Genomic DNA, 18220 nt, shown 5'->3' on the forward strand with positions numbered 1-18220 from the left:
TCTCACCTTCCCTCGACTTACGACCACAATTCCTTTTCAAGGAAGCCGTCTTCCTTTACAGCAAGTCCTCAGCTTATGACCACAATTTATTTTTTGAGGAAGCCTTCTTCCTTTTCAGCTGGTCCTCGACTTACAACGACAATTTATTTCCAAGGAAACCCTCTTCCTTTTCAGCGAGTCCTCGACTTACGACCACAACTGAAACCAGAGTTTCAAGGCAAGGCAGTTGTTCAGCCTAGTCCTCGGCTTACGACCCATTGCTTAGTGACCGTTCCAAGTTACAGCAGCACTGGAAAAAGTGAGTTACAACCGGTCCTCACACTTATGACTACAGCAGTCATCCCCATGGGCACAGGATCAAAATTTGGGCTCTTGGCAACTGACTCATCGTTACGACCATTGCAATGTCCCAGAGATACGTGGTCGCTATTTTGCAACCTTCCCAGCTGGATTCCGACAAGCGAAGTCAAGGAGAGTAGCCGGTCTCGCTTAACAACCATATGATTCGCTTAACGACCGCAGTGAATTCATTTATCTAGCAAAAAAGTCATAAAATCAGGTGCGACTCACTTAACAACTTCCTTCCTTTCCAAGGGAAATTCTGGCCTCAATTGTGGTCGTAAGTCGAGGACTGGACTGTAAAGGAAGTGGGATTTCTGGGAAAACTCTGGGAAAAGATTTAAAGTTAGTCCCCGACTTACAGCGATTCATTTAGTGACCGTTCAAAGCTGCAACTGGGCTGAAAGAGGTGACTTACGACCGGTTTTCACATTTACGACCGGTTTTCACATTTACGACCATTGCGGCCTCCCTCATAGTCACGTGATCAAAATTCAGGTGCTTGGCAATTGACTCGTATTTATGACGATCGCAGGACCCGTCCCCTTTTGCGACCGTCTGATGAGCAAAGTCCATGGGGAAAAAACACTGATTCACTTAATGACCATGTTGGTCACTTAACAACAACGGTGATTCCCTTAACCACTGCACCAAGAAAGGTCACCAAATGGGGCAAAACGTAACAACTGCCTTGCTTAGTGACATAGATTTGGGACTCAATGGTGGTCGTAAGTCGAGGACTGCCTGCACTAGCCGCCGCTAAGACGGCAAAAGGAAACAAAACATTTAAAATGAGTTGGCCAAAGGACAGCAAGGAAAAATTATTTTAATAAACGGGTCGTCCTCATAGAATCATAGAAGGACAGAGTGTGAAGAGACCATTGAGGTCATCTAGTCCAACCCCCTGCTCAAGCAGGAGACCCTTACGGAATCACGGAATAAGAGGGTTGGAAGGGAGCTTGGAGGTCATCTAGTCCAACCCCCTTCTCAAGCAGGAGGCCCTTACAGAATGACAGAATGACAGAGTTGGAAGGGACCTTGGAGGTCATCTAATCCAACCCCCTTCTCAAGCAGGAGACCCTTACAGAATCACAGAATAAGAGGGTCAGAAGGGAGCTTGGAGGTCATCTAGTCCAATCCCCTTCTCAAGCAGGAGGCCCTTACAGAATGACGGAATAAACAAGGTGGGAAGGCACCTTGGAGGTCATCCAGTCCAACCCCCTGCTCCTATGACCCCTTACAGAATCATTGAAGGCTTACAAACCCATTCGTATAGTGACCATTGAAGGCTAAAACAGCACTAGACCAAATTGGCTTACGACTGATTTTTCACCCGTAGTTCCACAATTCCCCACGCTCCCGCGATCAAAATTTGGACGCTTAGCCACGGACTCACATTTACGACGGTCACGGTGTCTCGGGGATCCCGGGATCTGACGAGCAAAGTCCAAGGAGGGGGGGGGACTCCAGATTCACTTAACAACCATGCGGCTCATTCCTTTTAAAGTTGGGATCGGATCCCTTGGACTGAGAAATAAAGCTTGCATTTGGAGTTGATTGGCATTTCTAGGTGTTCGAACGGTCGCTGAATGAATTGTTGTAAGTTGAGGACTGTATTGACCCTTAGACTTCAGGCTGGGAGGGGGGGCTGATCCAGAGGGGCTCCCCTCCTCCGCCAAATCCCCTTCTGCGCCCCTCCCGGCCACTCACACGCATGCAACATGCTAAGGAGCCCCCTTCCCCTCCCTGAAGCCCCTTCTGAGCCTCTTCCGGCCACTCACACACATGCAACACGCTAAGGAGCCCCCTTCCCCTCCCTGAAGCCCCTTCTGAGCCTCTTCCGGCCACTCACACACATGCAACATGCTAAGGAGCCCCCTTCCCCTCCCTGAAGCCCCTTCTGAGCCTCTTCCGGCCACTCACACACATGCAACACGCTAAGGAGCCCCCTTCCCTTCCCCGGAGCCGCTTCTGAGCCCCTCCCGGCCACTCACATGCATGTAACACGCTAAGGAGCCCCCTTCCCCTCCCCAGAGCCGCTCCTGAGCCCCTCCTGGCCACTCACACATATGCAACATGCTAAGGAGCCCCCTTCCCCTCCTGTAGCCCCTTCTGTGCCCCTCCCGGCCACTCACACGCATGTAACACGCTAAGGAGCCCCCTGCCCCTCTTGGCCACTCACACGTATGCACACACTAAGGAGCCCCCTTCTCCTCCCTGGAGCCCCTTCTGGGCACCTCCCGGCCACTCACACACATGTAACATGCTAAAGAGCCCCCTTCCCCTCCCTGTAGCCCCTTCTGCGCCCCTCCCAGCCAATCACACGTATGCAACACGCTAAGGAGCCCCCTTCCCCTTCCCGGAGCCGCTCCTGAGCCCCTCCCGGCCACTCACACGTATGCAACACGCTAAGAGCCCCCTTCCCCTCCCCGTAGCCCCTTCTGTGCCCCTCCCGGCCACTCACACGCATGCAACATGCTAAGGAGCCCCCTGCCCCTCTTGGCCACTCACACGTATGCACACACTAAGGAGCCCCCTTCTCCTCCCCGGAGCCCCTTCTGGGCACCTCCCGGCCACTCACACACATGTAACACGCTAAGGAGCCCCCTTCCCCTCCCTGTAGCTTCTTCTGCGCCCCTCCCGGCCACTCACACACATGTAACACGCTAAGGAGCCCCCTTCCCTTCCCCGGAGCCACTTCTGAGCCCCTTCCGGCGACTCACACGTATGCAACACGCTAAGGAGCCCCCTTCCCTTCCCCGGAGCCACTTCTGAGCCCCTCCCGGCCACTCACACGTATGCAACATGCTAAGGAGCCCCCTTCCCTTCCCCGGAGCCGTTCCTGAGCCCCTCCCAGCCACTCACACATATGCAACACGCTAAGGAGCCCCCTTCCCCTCCCCGGAGCCCCCTGCCCGCAGGCCAGTTGCTAGAGTAACTAATGATGGAGCGGTTGCTAATTGATGGAGAGGCCCAGAGGGAGGACTGGCCGGGTTGGGGAGGGGGCTACGGTACCCAGGCGATGCCCTGGCCCTCCCCTCCCCACCGGCCCCCTGCCCCAGCCCTGCCAAGGGGTCAGGGGCTCTGCCGGAATGAGAGGAGGGGGGCGGAGGAGACGAAATGGAAAGTGACAGCCCAGGGAAGGAGCTAAGGAGCCCCGGGGAGGGGAGGGAGGGGACCGGAGGGGACGCCTCCCCGGCCCAAGCGGGACCCCCGGAGTGGGGGGTCAAATTCCAGCCCCCGGGAACCGTCCCCCCCGCCAGGCACCTGACCACTGGGCCCTCCTGTCCTCCCTAGGGTCCTCACCCCTCCTCACCCAGAGCCCTCCGGCAGGGAGGGAGGGAGGGAGGGGTCCCAGCCCCAAGGTCAGGGGGGGGGGAGATGCTTGCTTGGCCCAGATGGAAAGGTCCCCCCCCCCAAGTGAGGGTCTCGGTTGACTGTTCTCCAATCAGGCTGGGGGGCCCAAGGAGGTTTGGGGAGGGGGTCCCTTTGCAACTACACATTCTCCCCCTCGGTTCCTTCCTTCCTTCTTTCTTTTCCTTTTTCCTTTCTCTTTTTCTTCCTTCCTTTCTCTCGTCTTTCTCATTTCCTCTTTCTTTTTCTTTCTCTCTTTCTTTTTTCTTCCTTCCTTTCTCTATTCCTTCCTTCCCTTTCTTTCTCTCTCCTTCCCCTTCTCTCTTCTTTTTCTTTTCCTCTTTCTTCCTTTCTCTCTTTCTTTCTCTTTCCTTCTTTTTCTTTCTTTCTTTTTCCTTCCTTCCTTTCCCTATCCCTTCCTCCCTTTCTTCTCCCTTCCGTCCCTCCTTCCCTTTCTTTCTCTTTTCCTTTCTTTTTTCTTTCTTTCTTTCTTTCTTTCTTTCTTATTCCTTCCTTCCTCTTCCTTCCTCATTCGTTCTTTTGTTCTCCTTCCCTCCCCTTCGTTCATTCATTCCTTTTTCTTTCTCTCTTTCTGTCTTTCCTTCCTTCCTTTTTCTTTCTATCTTTCTATCTATCTTTCTTTTTCTTTCTTTCCTTCCTTCCTTCCTTTTTCTTTCCTTCTATCCTTCTGTCTTTCTATCTTTCTTTATTTCCTTCTTTCTTCCTTCCTTCCCCTGCCTCCCTCCCTCATTCTTTCTTTCTTTCTCCTTCCTTCCTTTTTCTTTCTATCTTTCTTTCCTTCTTTTCCTTCCTTTCTTTCCTTCCTTCCTTCTTTTTTCTTTCTTTCTATCTTTCTCTCTATCTTTCTTTCTTTCTTATTCCTTCCTTCCTTCCTCTTCCTCGTTCGTTCTTTCTTTCTCCTCCCCTCCCCTTCGTTCATTTGTTCCTTTTTCTTTCTCTCTTTCTGTCTGTCTTTCTTTCTTTATTTCTTCCTCTTCCTTCCTGCCTTGTTCTTTCTTTCTTTCTTTTTTCTCCCTCCTTCCTTTTTCTTTCTATCTTTCTATCTATCTTTCTTTCCTTCTTTTTCTTTATTTCCTTCCTTCCTTTTTCTTTCTTTCTTTCTGTCTTTCTATCTTTCTTGTTTCCTTCTTTCCTTCCTTCCTTCCTTCCTTCCTTCTTTCTTTCTTTCTTTCTTTCTTCCTTCCTCGTTCTTTCTTTCTATCTTTCTTTCCTTCTTTTTCTTTCTTTCCTTCCTTCCTTCCTTTTTCTTTCTTTCTATCTTTCTGTCTATCTTTCCTTCTTTCTTCCTTCCTTCCTTCATCATTCTCTTTCTTTCTTTCTTTCTTTCTTTCTTTCTTTCTTTCTTCCCTTCTCTCTTCCTTCCTTCCTCCCTCCCTCCCCTCCCCCCTCCTCACATCTCCCCCCTCCCTCCAAGGCCAAGCAGGAATTTAATCTCTCTTCTGGTTAAATATTAGAGAGAGTCCCCCCCCCCCTTCTCGCCCTGCCCCCCCCCCCCCGCGTGACCCTCCGGCTGACTCTGTCCCGTTCCAGCTCGCTGGGCTGAGACGCTAATTCCCATTTGTTTGGGGGGGGGGCGAGAGAGAAGACGGGGGGGGGGGGGCATCCGGGTGGCTTCACCAGCTTCCCCTGAGCCAAACCATGAATGCCCCCTGACCGCCCCCTGCCCCAAAAGCCGTGGGGGTGGGGGCCCCATAGTTCCCCAGCACGGAGGGGCCCCTGGGACCCCCAAACACACCCAGGGTAACTAAAGACCCCGAGGTCAAGGGAGGCCCTCTGTGCATGCTCAGAGACCCCCCCCCACCACTGCCTCCGTTTCCAGGGCTGGGAAGGGATATTGGGAATGAAGCCAGAACCAATCCCTGCCTGGCATTTGATTAGGCTCCTCTTCCCTTCTCTTCTGCCACAGGCAGCCCTCGACGTACGACCGTCCACTTAGCGACCGTTCGAATTGACAACGGCCCTGGGGAAAAAGGTGACCTAGGACTCATTTTTTTCACTCTCAGCAACTGCAGGAAGGAATGGGGAAGGAAGGAAGGAAGGAAAGAAAGAAAGAAAGAAAGAAAGAAAGAAAGAAAGAGGGAGGGAGGGAAGGAAGGAAGGAAAGAAAGGAAGGAAGGAAGGAAGAGGGAAAGAAGGAAGGAAGGAAGGAAAGAAAAAAAGAAAGAAGTAAGGAGGGAAGGAAGGAAGGAAAGAGGGAGGGAGGGAAAGAAGGAAGGAAGGAAAGAAAGAAATAAGAAAGGAGGGAGGGAAGGAAAGAAATATGTAAGGAGGGAGGGAAGGAAAGAAAGAAAGAGGGAGGGAGGGAAAGAAGGAAGGAAGGAAAGAAATATGTAAGGAGGGAGGGAAGGAAAGAAAGAAAGAGGGAGGGAGGGAAAGAAGGAAGGAAGGAAAGAAAGAAATAAGAAAGGAAGGAGGGAAAGAAAGAAAGAAAGAGGGAGGGGAGGGAAAGAAGGAAGGAAGGAAAGAAAGAAAGAGAGGGAGGGAAAGAAAGAAGGAAGAAAAGAAAGAAATAAAGAAAAGAGGGAGGGAGGGAAAGAAGGAAGGAAAAAAAGAAAGAAAGAAAGAGGGAAAGAAGGAAGGAATGAAAGAAAGAAATATGTATGGAGGGAGGGAAGGAAAGAAAGAAAGAGGGAGGGAGGGAAAGAAGGAAGGAAAGAAAGAAATAAGAAAGGAGGGAGGGAAAGAAAGAAAGAAAGAAAGAAAGAGGGAGGGGAGGGAAAGAAGGAAGGAAGGAAAGAAAGAAATAAGAAAGGAGGGAGGGAAGGAAAGAAAGAAAGAAAGAAAGAGGGAGGGGAGGGAAAGAAGGAAGGAAGGAAAGAAAGAAAGAGGGAGGGAGGGGAAAGAAAGAAGGAAGAAAAAAAATAAATAAATAAAGAGGGAGGGAGGGAAAGAAGGAACGATATGAAGGAAGGAAAGAAAGAGGGAGGGAGGGAAGGATGCGAAGGAAGGAGGGAAGGAAAGAAAGAAAGAAGAAGGGAGGAAAGGCAAAAGAAGGAAGGATAGAAAAAGGGAGGAGGGAAGCAAGGAAGGAAGAATGCAAAGGAAGGAAGAAAGAAAGAAAGAAAGGGAGGGAGGGAGGGAAGGAAGGAAGGATGCAAAGGAAGGATGGATGGATTCAAAGGAAGGAAGGAAGGGAACCCATCATCCCCACCCCTGGAGGTCCCGAGGTCTAGAAGGCGATGCCGAGTGCGAGACACGCCTCCTCAGCCTCCCCTACCTCGCAGGGCTGTTGAGAAGAACATAAAGGACGCGGAGCCCCCCCCCTTATCCCTTCCGGAGCAGCCCCTTTGCGGTGCCCATCTATTCCCACTCCCAGCCTGTGCCTGGGCAGGGTCTCCCTCTGGCACCCCCCCTCCCCACAACCTCCTTCTCCTGCCCCACACCCTCCCGGCCCAGCCAACGGGGAAAGCCGCCATCTTCTTCCTTGGCACCATTTCCCTGCCTCGCTCCGACAGACACACACACACGGGCACACCTGTGTGCCAATTCCCCGGGATTTCCCAAGCCTCGACTTGCCCCCCACTCCTTCTCCTGGGGCAACATTCCCAGCCTTGCTCCTCCTGCTCCCTGGCGCACCGCCGCTGCCTCAGTTTCCCAGATGGAAAAGGCCGACGGGCACCCCAATGCAGCCAGGCTGGGCGACTGGCAAGGATGCCACCATTCTCCCCCTCCTTACACCCTCTCCAGCCCCCCAAGCTCATCCCGGACAGATGAGTGAGGACCCTTCTTTTTTCCTGTGTGTGTATGTGGCAGGGGGGCAAGACCCAAGTGCCACCCCCTCCCCAGAAGGCACAGAAGGTGCCTGGATGCGTGCCAAGCCCTCTGCCTACCGCTCCATCTCCCTGTCTGCTTCCAGATTTAATCTGATTTTTCCCAGGCTCTCCAAAGTTGTCTTGCCCAGCCCTATTTGACATGGGTTGGCATTTTGGGGGGGGGGGGGAATCACGCCATACAACGTCGTCTCCAGATGCCCAACTCTGGAGGGAAAGAGGGGGGGGGAGATATGGGCAACGCGTGACGATGCCAAGGAAGGAAGAAGAAAATCCTGATTTTTTTATTATTATTATTTTCCAAGCATGATTTGATTAAGGGGTGGGGAGCAGTTTTGCTCTGCCAACTTTCAGCCCCCCCCCAAAATCGGTGGGTTAGGGGGCGAATTTGGAGACCCCCTGGAATGCCCACCAGTTAGAATCAGCACGGGGCAGGCGGAAGGGACTTTGGGAAAGGCGAAGTTTTTTGGGGCGAAGTTGGTTCCTCCTTCCTCAACGTCATTCCCAGCCCGGGGCAGTAACCGTCAGCGCCAGGGCGAAAGGCGGCTTGGGTGGAGTGCCAGGCCCAACCCTCGGGTTTCAGGGTGGTTTTAAGCCCTTAAGAGGCTCCGATGATGATGAGGATGATGGGTTCGGAGGGAGCCGGGACGGGGGCGGAGAAGGGAGCCTGACTGGTCTTGAGATCAGGATGAGCTCCCAGGGATGGGAATGGCTCTGGAGCAGCGTGTCTCAATTTACGGCATTTTAAGATTTGGGGGGGGACTTCAATTCCCAGAATCCCTCCCCCCCCCCAGCCAGCAAGCAGGGCAGCCTTAAGATCTGTGGACTTCAACTCCCAGAATTCTCCAACTAACGTCAGCAAACGTCAACTCCCAGAATTCCTAGCTGGCATGGATTGTACTTCAGCTGCTATAATTCTCCACACTATATTTATATACTTCAAGTCCCAGAATTCCCTAGCCAGCATGGATGGACTTCAAGTCCCAGAATGCTTCAGTGAAGATTGGTGGACTTCAACTCCCAGAATTCCTAGCTAGCATGGATTGTATTTCAGCTGCTATAATTCTCCACACTACATTTATATACTTCAAGTCCCAGAATTCCCTAGCCAGCAGGCATGGACTTCAACTCCCAGAATTCCCATTGAATAACGGCGGACTTCAACTCCCAGAATTCCTAGCTAGCATGGATTGTATTTCAGCTGCTATAATTCTCCACACTACATTTATGTACTTCAAGTCCCAGAATTCCCTAGCCAGCATGGATGGACTTCAAGTCCCAGAATTCCCATTGAATAACGGCGGACTTCAACTCCCAGAATTCCTAGCTAGCATGGATTGTACTTCAGCTGCTATAATTCTCCACACTACATTTATATACTTCAAGTCCCAGAATTCCCTAGCCAGCATGGATGGACTTCAAGTCCCAGAATTCTTCAGTGAACATTGGTGGACTTCAACTCCCAGAATTTTCCAGCTAACGTCAGCAAACTTCAGCTCCCAGAATTCCTAGCTAGCATGGATTGTATTTTCAGCTGCTATAATTCTCCACACTACATTTATATACTTCAAGTCCCAGAATTCCCTAGCCAGCATGCATGGACTTCAAGTCCCAGAACTCCCATTGAATAACGGCGGACTTCAACTCCCAGAATTCCTAGCCAGCAGGCATGGAAGAACTCCCAGAATTCTTCAGTGAAGATTGGTGGACTTCAACTCCCAGAATTCCTAGCTAGCATGGATTGCACTTCAGCTGCTATAATTCTCTACACTACATTTATATACTTCAACTCCCAGAATTCCCTGGCCAGCAGGCATGGACTTCAACTCCCAGAATTCTTCAGTGAAGATTGGTGGACTTCAACTCCCAGAATTCTTAGCTAGCATGGATTGTACTTCAGCTGCTATAATTCTCCACACTATATTTATATACTTCAACTCCCAGAATTCCCTAGCCAGCAGGCATGGACTTCAAGTCCCAGAATTCTTCAGTGAAGATTGGTGGACTTCAACTCCCAGAATTCCTAGCTAGCATAGATTGTATTTCAGCTGCTATAATTCTCCACACTACATTTATATACTTCAACTCCCAGAATTCCCTAGCCAGCATGCATGGACTTCAAGTCCCAGAACTCCCATTGAATAACGGCGGACTTCAACTCCCAGAATTCCTAGCCAGCAGGCATGGACTTCAACTCCCAGAATTCTTCAGTGAACATTGGTGGACTTCAACTCCCAGAATTCCCCAGGTAACGTCAGCAAACTTCAACTCCCAGAATTCCTAGCTAGCATGGATTCCCATTGAATAACGGCAGACTTCAACTCCCAGAATTCCTAGCTAGCGTGGATTGTACTTCAGCTGCTATAATTCTCTACACTACATTTTATATACTTCAAATCCCAGAATTCCCCAGGTAACGTCAGCAAACTTCAACTCCCAGAATTCCTAGCTAGCATGGATTCCCATTGAATAACGGCGGACTTCAACTCCCAGAATTCCTAGCCAGCAGGCATGGACTTCAACTCCCAGAATTCTTCAGTGAACACTGGTGGACTTCAACTCCCAGAATTCTCCAGCTAACGTCAGCAAACTTCAACTCCCAGAATTCCTAGCTAGCATGGATTGCACTTCAGCTGCTATAATTCTCTACACTACATTTATATACTTCAACTCCCAGAATTCCCTGGCCAGCAGGCATAGACTTCAATTCCCAGAATTCTCTAGCCAGCAAGCATGGACTTAAAGTCCCAGACGAGCCTTTTTCCCAGCATGGGAATTCTGGGAGTTGAAGTCCACCCATCTCAAAAAGTTGAGAAATCCTGTTCCGGATGGATTGGCAGCCTGGCGGAAAACAGAAACCAAAGATTTTGCCGAGACTTTTGCCACTTTGCAAATCCCAAACGCCAAATAATTCTCCTGGGGGGGACGGGGGGGGGGGGCTGACCCTGCCTTTGTTTCCAAAATGGCTGCTTCCTCGAACCCGGAGCCACCTCTGTGGATGTGCCAGATGTTACATTCCTCTGCCCGGGGGTGGGGTGGGGGGGAGCAAACCTTGAGCCAACCTGGTTTAGTTTGTGGCAAGTCTCTTCATTCTTGAGAGTCAGCTTCACTTGCTGCATATATTTGCATGTCTGAACGGTGTCAAAAATTGCAAGATCCTCGTTTTTTCCCCCTTCCCGACTCTGGGCTGTTCAAATTTGCAAAGGCTGTTGGGGGTGGGGGGGTGGGCATATGCCTGCCACGTTTTTATGGCAGACCCGTCACGAAACAGAGACACGGGGAAGCCCGTTCCGGATTCAAGCCCTTGGTTACCATATTTCACACACACACACACAAACATCGCAAAAAATATATATAATAAATAAAATAAAAGGAGTTAATGAGATTAGCTCTAGGCCTTTTCCAGGCGTGGCTGTGCCAGAAAAATTCATCGGCTTAGAAAGAGGGAGAGAAAGAGAGAAAGAAAGAAAGAAAGAAAGAAAGAAAGAAAGAAAGAAAGAAAGAAAGAAAGAAGGAAGGAAGGAAGGAAGGAAGGAAGGAAGGAAGGAAGGAAGGAAAGAAAGAATTAAAGGAAGGAAGGAAGGAAGGAAGGAAGGAAAAAAAGAATTAAAGGAAGGAAGGAAGGAAAGAAAGAAAGAAAGAATTAAAGGAAGGAAGGAAGGAAGGAAGGAAGGAAGGAAAGAAAGAAAGAAAGAAAGAAAGAAAGAAAGAAAGAAAGAAAGAAAGAAAGAAAGAATTCACCAGGCTCGTCATACAGCTTTATTGCAAAATTTATGGCACCAGGAAGTAAAAAAAATTTTTAAAAACCCTTGGGAAACATCCCCATGACTCAATTTTACGACGGATTTATGCTTCCCCCTGGCATTTTAAAAGCATCTTCCCGGTGATTCGGGAAATTCCATTTTTTGGGAGGTTTTTCCCGGCCTCTGGAACGAGACGGCCACGATAGCCTCGTCGTCCCAATTTGCAAATTCAGGTAAAGTCCTCGGACTTACGGCGACAATGGAGCCCGAAACGACAAAGCAAGACGTTGGTTAAGCGACGTCTGGCCCTTCCGGTGACAAATTTCCCTGCCATGTTTGTTAAGTGAATCACGGCAGGTGTTAAATCGGACGCTCCGTTGTTAAGTGAATCATTGGTGCCGATAAGTTAGCAACCAGGTTGCTAAGCGAATCAGACTTCCCCCAATTGACTTGGCTGGTCAGAAGGTCGCAAAAGGGGGGCACTGCGACAGTCATAAAGATGAGACAGCTGCCAAGCGTGATTGCGGGGGACACTTCAACGGTCGTAAGTGTGAAAAAATGGCCGTAAGTCCCCCTTTTTAGTGATGTGATAACTTCAAACGGTCACTAAATGAACCGTCGTAAGTCGAGGACTATCTGTGGTCCAGCTTAGAATTCCCAGCGAAGAATTCAACAGCTTCAAGTGCCTCAATACAGGTAGTCCTCGACTTACGACAGCTAGCTTAGTGACTGTTTGAAATTACGACGACACTCAAAAAAATGACTTACATCCACTTTTCACACTTACGACCGTTGCAGCACCCCCACGGCTCACATTTATGATGGCTGCAGTGTCCCGGGGTTACGCAATCCCCTTTTTTGCAACCTTCCGACAAGCAAACTCCACGGGGATGCGATTCGCTTAACAACGATTGGTAAGAAAGCTTGTGTGAAAGGGGGCAGAATTTACGTCCCCGCCGTCTTCCTTAGCCACAGAAATTTGGGGGCTCCGTTGCGGTCGTACGGCGGGGACTACTTCTTGAGGACTAGCTCCATGAACGACTTCCCAACTGGTTTGTGGGAAACACGCAGTTGGAACAATTGACCCGTGGAACTCCTTGCCTCCAGAAGTTGTGAATGCTCCAACACTGGAAGTTTTTTTTTAAAAGAAAATGTTGGATAACCATTTGTCCGAAGCGGTGTGTAGGGTTTCCTGCTTAAGAAGGGGGTTGGACTAGAAGACCTTCAAGGTCCCTTCCGACTCTGTGATTCTATTCGAAATAATCAGGAGGGCTGGAGACGGAGGATATACCGCGGACTTCTCCCAAAGTCGCAACGGCAACTCCATGGGAAAATGCTCCCAACCAGAGAACGCACACCACCCATGTCTCTTGCCAAATTTCTGGACAGAGAGACACCTCAGAGTTACAACACACTTCTCAGATATTACGAGTTCTATGTTTGCCAACTTCGGTTGGCTTCCCTTAAGCTTCTCCTTTTTATTTTCATTTATTCCTCCAGGAGCAAATCCTAAATCTGTAGGATATGGACGCTCAAAACACTTCCGGAGCGATAGAAACAAAGAACCTCGTGTGATATATAACAGCAGAGGGATAGAATCAAGATCACGTGAAGTGTTAGTACCTCTTTACCAGGCCTTAGTAAGACCCCAGAATTCCCCAGCCACCATACCTGGGTTTTTTTCCCCCTCCTACCCCTTAGAATGGAGAGATTGCAGAGGAAGGGATTAGAAGAGAGTAAGCGAACCACAATTGGATACATATTATGTGAACCAGTCCGAAACGGCTGAATACCACCTCTGAGTGAACCCCATCACTAGCGGTTCGTGGGAACCGGTCCGAAACGGCTGAATTGCACCTCTGAGTGAACCCCATCACTAGCGGTTCATGGAAACCGGTCCGAGACGGCTGAGTACCACCTCTGAGTGCACCTCATCACTAGTGGTTCGTGGGAACCGGTGGGAAACGGCTGAATTTCACCTCTGAGTGAACCCCATCATTATCGGTTCGTGGGTACAGGTCCGAACTGGCTGAATACCACCTCTGAGTGAACCCCATCACTAGCGGTTCGTGGGAACTGGTCCGAAACGGCTGAATACCACCTCTGAGTGAACCCCATCACTAGCGGTTCGTGGGAACCGGTCCGAAATGGCTGAATTCCACCTCTGAGTGAACCCCATCATTATCGGTTTGTGGGTACAGGTCCGAACTGGCTGAATACCACCTCTGAGTGAACCTCATCACTAGTGGTTCGTGAGCACCTGTCCGAAACGGCTGAATACCACCTCTGAGTGAATCCCATCATTATCGGTTCGTGGGAACTGGTCCGAAATGGCTGAATAACACCTCTGAGTGCACCCCATCACTAGCGGTTCGTGGGAACTCATCCGAACTGGCTGAATTCCACCTCTGAGTGCACCACATGACTATCAGTTTGTGGGAACCAGTCCGAAACAGCTGAATTCCACCTCTGAGTGCACCTCATCACTATCGGTTCGTGGGAACCGGTCCGAAACGGCTGAATACCACTTCTGAGTGCACCTCATCACTAGCGGTTCGTGGGAACCGGTCCGAAACGGCTGAATTCCACCTCTGAGTGCACCCCATCACTATCGGTTCGTGGGAACCGGTCTGAAACGGCTGAATAACACCTCTGAGTGCACCCCATCACTAGCGGTTCGTGGGAACTCGTCCGAAACGGCTGAATTCCACCTCTGAGTGCACCTCATCACTAGCGGTTCATGGGAACCGGTCCGAACTGGCTGAATACCACCTCTGAGTGCACCCCATCACTATCGGTTCATGGGAACTGGTCCAAAATGGCTGAATAACACCTCGGAGTGCACCCCATCACTATCGGTTCGTGGTAACGGGTCCGAACTGGCTAAATTCCACCTCTGAGTGAACCCCATCACTAGTGGTTCGTGGGAACCGATACGAAACGGCTGAATACCACTTCTGAGTGAACCCCATCACTAGTGGTTCATGGGAACCGGTCCGAAACGGCTGAATTCCACCTCTGTGTACACCTCATCACTAGCGGTTCGTGGGAACCGGTCCGAAACGGCTGAATACCACCTCTGAGTGAACCCCATCACTAGCGGTTCGTGGGAAGCGGTCCGAAACGGCTGAATTCCACCTCTGAGTGCACCTCATCACTAGCGGTTCGTGGGAACCGGTCCGAACTGGCTGAATTCCACCTCTGAGTGCACCTCATCACTAGCGGTTCATGGGAACCGGTCCGAACCGGCTGAATACCACCTCTGGTTGCAACCCATTATCATCTTAAATTGGAGATCCCGGACGGTTTGTGGGGTGGGCGAGATCTTTCGGATTCGTCGAAGGCTTTGGGAACAATCAACGCACCCAAATGTAGGGGCCCTGCTGGGAGAGGTGGGGGGGGGGTCAGAGAGCTGAGTTCGACTCCGATGCCCCACCGAGCTAACAAACAGATCCAGCTCTTACTCTTCGGTGGAATCAGTTTGCGCAGAGATTACGCGCTTCCGCGGAGACGTACGGCCCCTCGGGATTCCCCAGGCGCTTTTGGCGACCCCGGAGGGACGTTTCTCACCGCAGCCGCACAAACGCACAGAGACGAAAATCAATTTCCAACCAGACCTGGATTAACTTCACAGCTGTTTACCCAGGATTTACTCCACAGCCAGAGATTCTGCGGGTGAGCAAACACACACCTGCAGGGTTCACACCACAAGGCCGAAAGACCAACATATCCCATGTTGCAGGGATATTTGTCGGAAGGGTTTCTCGGAGGGAGCCCCTACGCAGGGCTTTACGGGATTTGCAGGTTAGCTAGCCGGCTAATTCCACCTCTCTTCATTTTTATTTTTAAGAAGAATCCTGCATCCAATTATAAAAAAAAGATGTTGGGAGTTTGGAAAAAGGGCAGAGAAGAGCAAGTTAAGATGATTAAAGGCCCGGAGAATAAAACATGGAGGAATGGCGTTTGGTCACTCTAGAGAAAAAAGGACTTTGGGGGGGTGGGGGTATGATAGCAGTCTTCCAATATTTGGGGGCTGCCCCAAAGAGGAGGGGGAAGCAACCTGGAATTAAGGAGGAATTTCCTGACAGTGAGGACAATTAACCAGTGGAACTACTTGTCACCAGAAGTTATGGGCGTCCCTTCATGGAGGCTTTTAAAAAGGGATTGGACAACCATTTGTCTGAAACTGTGTAGGGTCTCCTGCTTGAGTAGGGGGCTGGTCTAGGAGCCCTCCAAGGTCCCTTCCACGACTTTGATTCTAAGATTCTCCTTCCTTCCTTCCTTCCTTCCTTCCTTCCTTCCTTCCTCCCTTCCTTCTTTCCTCCCTCCCTCTCTTCCTTTGTTTCTTCCTACAAGGTCTCTTCCACACTTTTGATTCTAAGATTCTCTTTCCTTCCTTCCTTCTTTCCTTCCCTCCCTCCCTCCCTCCCTCCCTCCTTCTCTCCCTTCCTTCCTTCTTTCCTCCCTCCCTCTCTTCCTTCGTTCCTTCCTTCAAGGTCCCTTCCACAGCTTTGATTCTAAGATTCTCCTTCCTTCCTTCCTTCTTTCCTTCCCTCCCTGCCTCCCTCCTTCTCTCCCTTCCTTCCTTCTTTCCTCCCTCCCTCTCTTCCTTCGTTCCTTCCTTCAAGGTCCCTTCCACACCTTTGATTCTAAGATTTTCCTTCCTTCCTTCCTTCCTTCCTTCCTTCCTTCCTTCCTTCCTTCCTTCCTTCTTCCCTCCTTTCCTTCTTTCCTTCCTTCCTTCCTTCCTTCCCTCCCTCCCTCCTTTCCTTCCTCAAGAATTTTATCATTAAAATAAGACCCGACTTTGATTCGCAAGTCCCAGGCTTACAACCGTACATTTGACAACCCGGGAAATAGTGACTTACAATTGGTTCTCTTACTTACGACCGTCCCGACATTTCCACAGTCTCAGGACCGGAATCTGGGTGCTTTGGTACTCCAGGTAGTCCTCGAATTACGACCATTTGTTTAGTGACCGTTCGAAGTTTCAACGGCATCGAACAAAGGGACTTTGGATCACTTTTCACGCTTAACGGCCGTTGGTGGTACATTTTGGTCGTACGTTGAGGACTAACTGTAGTATGTATTTAACGGATAACAATCCCAGGGTGACACGACTGTCATGGCAATCTTTCCAGCCAACTTCCAACAAATGGGAGAAGCTGGATTCAGTTAAGGACCATGTGATTCACTTAAGGACCACGTGATTCACATCACCTTGGCCACAAAAAAGGGCATAAAATCAAACTTCCGTTCCCAAGCTATCAAGGACCACTTTCACCATCATCCTGGGCTCCTCTCCTCCAACCGAGCAAGGCGCTCTGGAGAAGTCAAGCCAGAAATCTGTCGTCCAGTGCCTGAACTCCCAACACCCAGTATTTTAAATTTTTTGCAGGCACATCCCATAACCCAGGAATGTCAAACTCAAGGCCCGCGGGCCGGATCCAGCTCGCGATGTTGTCCGATCCGGCCAGGGGTGGTATTCAGCCAGTTTGGACTAGTTCAGGCGAACTGGATCCTAATTTTACATCTGGTTCGCCGAACCAGTAATTGCAAAGACTGGCTGGCCCCGCCCGGCCCCACTCCACTCCTCCTAGAGTCTCCACACGGCCCATTTTGGATGCCAGGTAAGTGCAGGGCCCATATGGAGGCTCTGGGTGGGTGAAAAACGGGCCTCCCGGAAGTTCCCTAAGCCTCCGGAGGGTCTCTGGACCCGGGGGAGGCTGTTTTCAGCTTTCCGGAGGGTCGAGGAAAGCATCCAGAGCCTGGGGAGGGTGAAAGCACCCCCCTATTATGGTGCAGGAGTAGACCACACCCACCCAGCAACCAAGTAGAGAACCGGTTGCTAAAAAATTTTGAATCCCATCCCTGGATCCGGCCAGCGAGGCTGCCCTGGTCTATCCAATGCGAAGACATGCCAGCAGTTTGGGGAGTCAAGCTGGCCACCCCCACCCAGTTGGCCACAATCTTAAACAAGAGAAGACTGATTTAAAAGGGCTTTTCCACGAGGGCGTCCACCTGACCCCGCGTCTCTGGGTATCCAAGAAACGGGCAGGACGGGCTCTCGAAATCTGGCGGAGGCGAGAATGCAGAATAAGAGAACGCTGCGCGACAGGAAAGGGGGGGGCTTAAGGATCTCTCTTCCCCCCCCACTCCGCTCCCCACTTTTCTTTCTACACAATAGATTATGATTGACCACTTGGGTGACAGAATGGAGTGGTAATTGGACCAGGGGAAGAGAACCCGGCAAGCCAATTGCCCGGTAAAGCCACAAAACGGCCGGGTGGCTGATTGCCGGCGAGGTAAAGGAATTGTGCAAATTATCTGAATGCACACGGACAACGGAGGAAATAACGCACAATTTCCCAGTTTCCCCAGTTCGCTCGCTGGGATGATGGGGACATGCCCGAAACGGTTCCTCTCTTCGTCTGCCCCTCCCAAACTCAAAAACACGACAAGATCCTCGGTTGGGGGGGGGGACGACAAGAGGCCGCCCCATCCTGGATTCTGCGGGAGAGATGTCCAAGCGATAAGGAAGCCCACTCTCGAACGCATCCCACCCCCCCCCAAAAAATGTTTAAATTTTAATATTTATTTTCAGTACCGAAACAAAACACAATCGGACGAGGTGCGGCGAAAAATACATCCACTACAACGAAGAAGAAGAAGAAATCTAGGTGTGCAGTCAGTCCTCGACTTACAACCGCAACGGAGGCCCGAGTTTCCGTCGCTAAGTGAAACAGTGGCTCGGTGAGTTTACCTCTGTTTTAGCATCTTTTCATGCCGCCCTTGTGAAGCGAATTGTTAAGTTGGCAACGTTGTCGTTCAGTCCATTCAGCTTCCAGGTCGCAAAAGGGGAATCACGTGATTTGTGCAACCCATCGTACAGAGGAGTCAGTTGTTAAATGAGTTTTTTGCTCCGTTTTGTCACCTTTCTTGCCGCCGTTGTGAAGCAACTGTCATAACTATGAGTCAGCTGGCCAGGTGTCT

General features: G+C 50.5%; 1 protein-coding gene across 2 annotated transcripts in view; it reads right to left on the reverse strand.

Moving 5' to 3' along the window:
* EFNB3 (ephrin B3) overlaps nucleotides 1–18220 on the reverse strand; it is a 59395-nt gene that overhangs the window by 16359 nt on the left and 24816 nt on the right. The window contains exon 1 of one of the 2 annotated variants that reach the window (XM_087714287.1): nucleotides 1736–1979. The exons of the other annotated variant lie outside the window; for it this stretch is intronic. Coding sequence (XP_087570413.1) covers nucleotides 1736–1737 — 2 coding nt within the window. The 5' untranslated portion in view covers nucleotides 1738–1979. Of the gene's footprint in view, nucleotides 1–1735; nucleotides 1980–18220 lie in introns of those variants that run through there. 2 annotated transcript variants of the gene reach the window in all.

This window comes from Thamnophis sirtalis, unplaced genomic scaffold (assembly GCF_051295495.1).
Source record: "Thamnophis sirtalis isolate CommonGarterSnake01/CBP01778 unplaced genomic scaffold, rThaSir2_p1.2 scaffold_4, whole genome shotgun sequence".
NCBI lineage: Eukaryota > Metazoa > Chordata > Lepidosauria > Squamata > Natricidae > Thamnophis > Thamnophis sirtalis.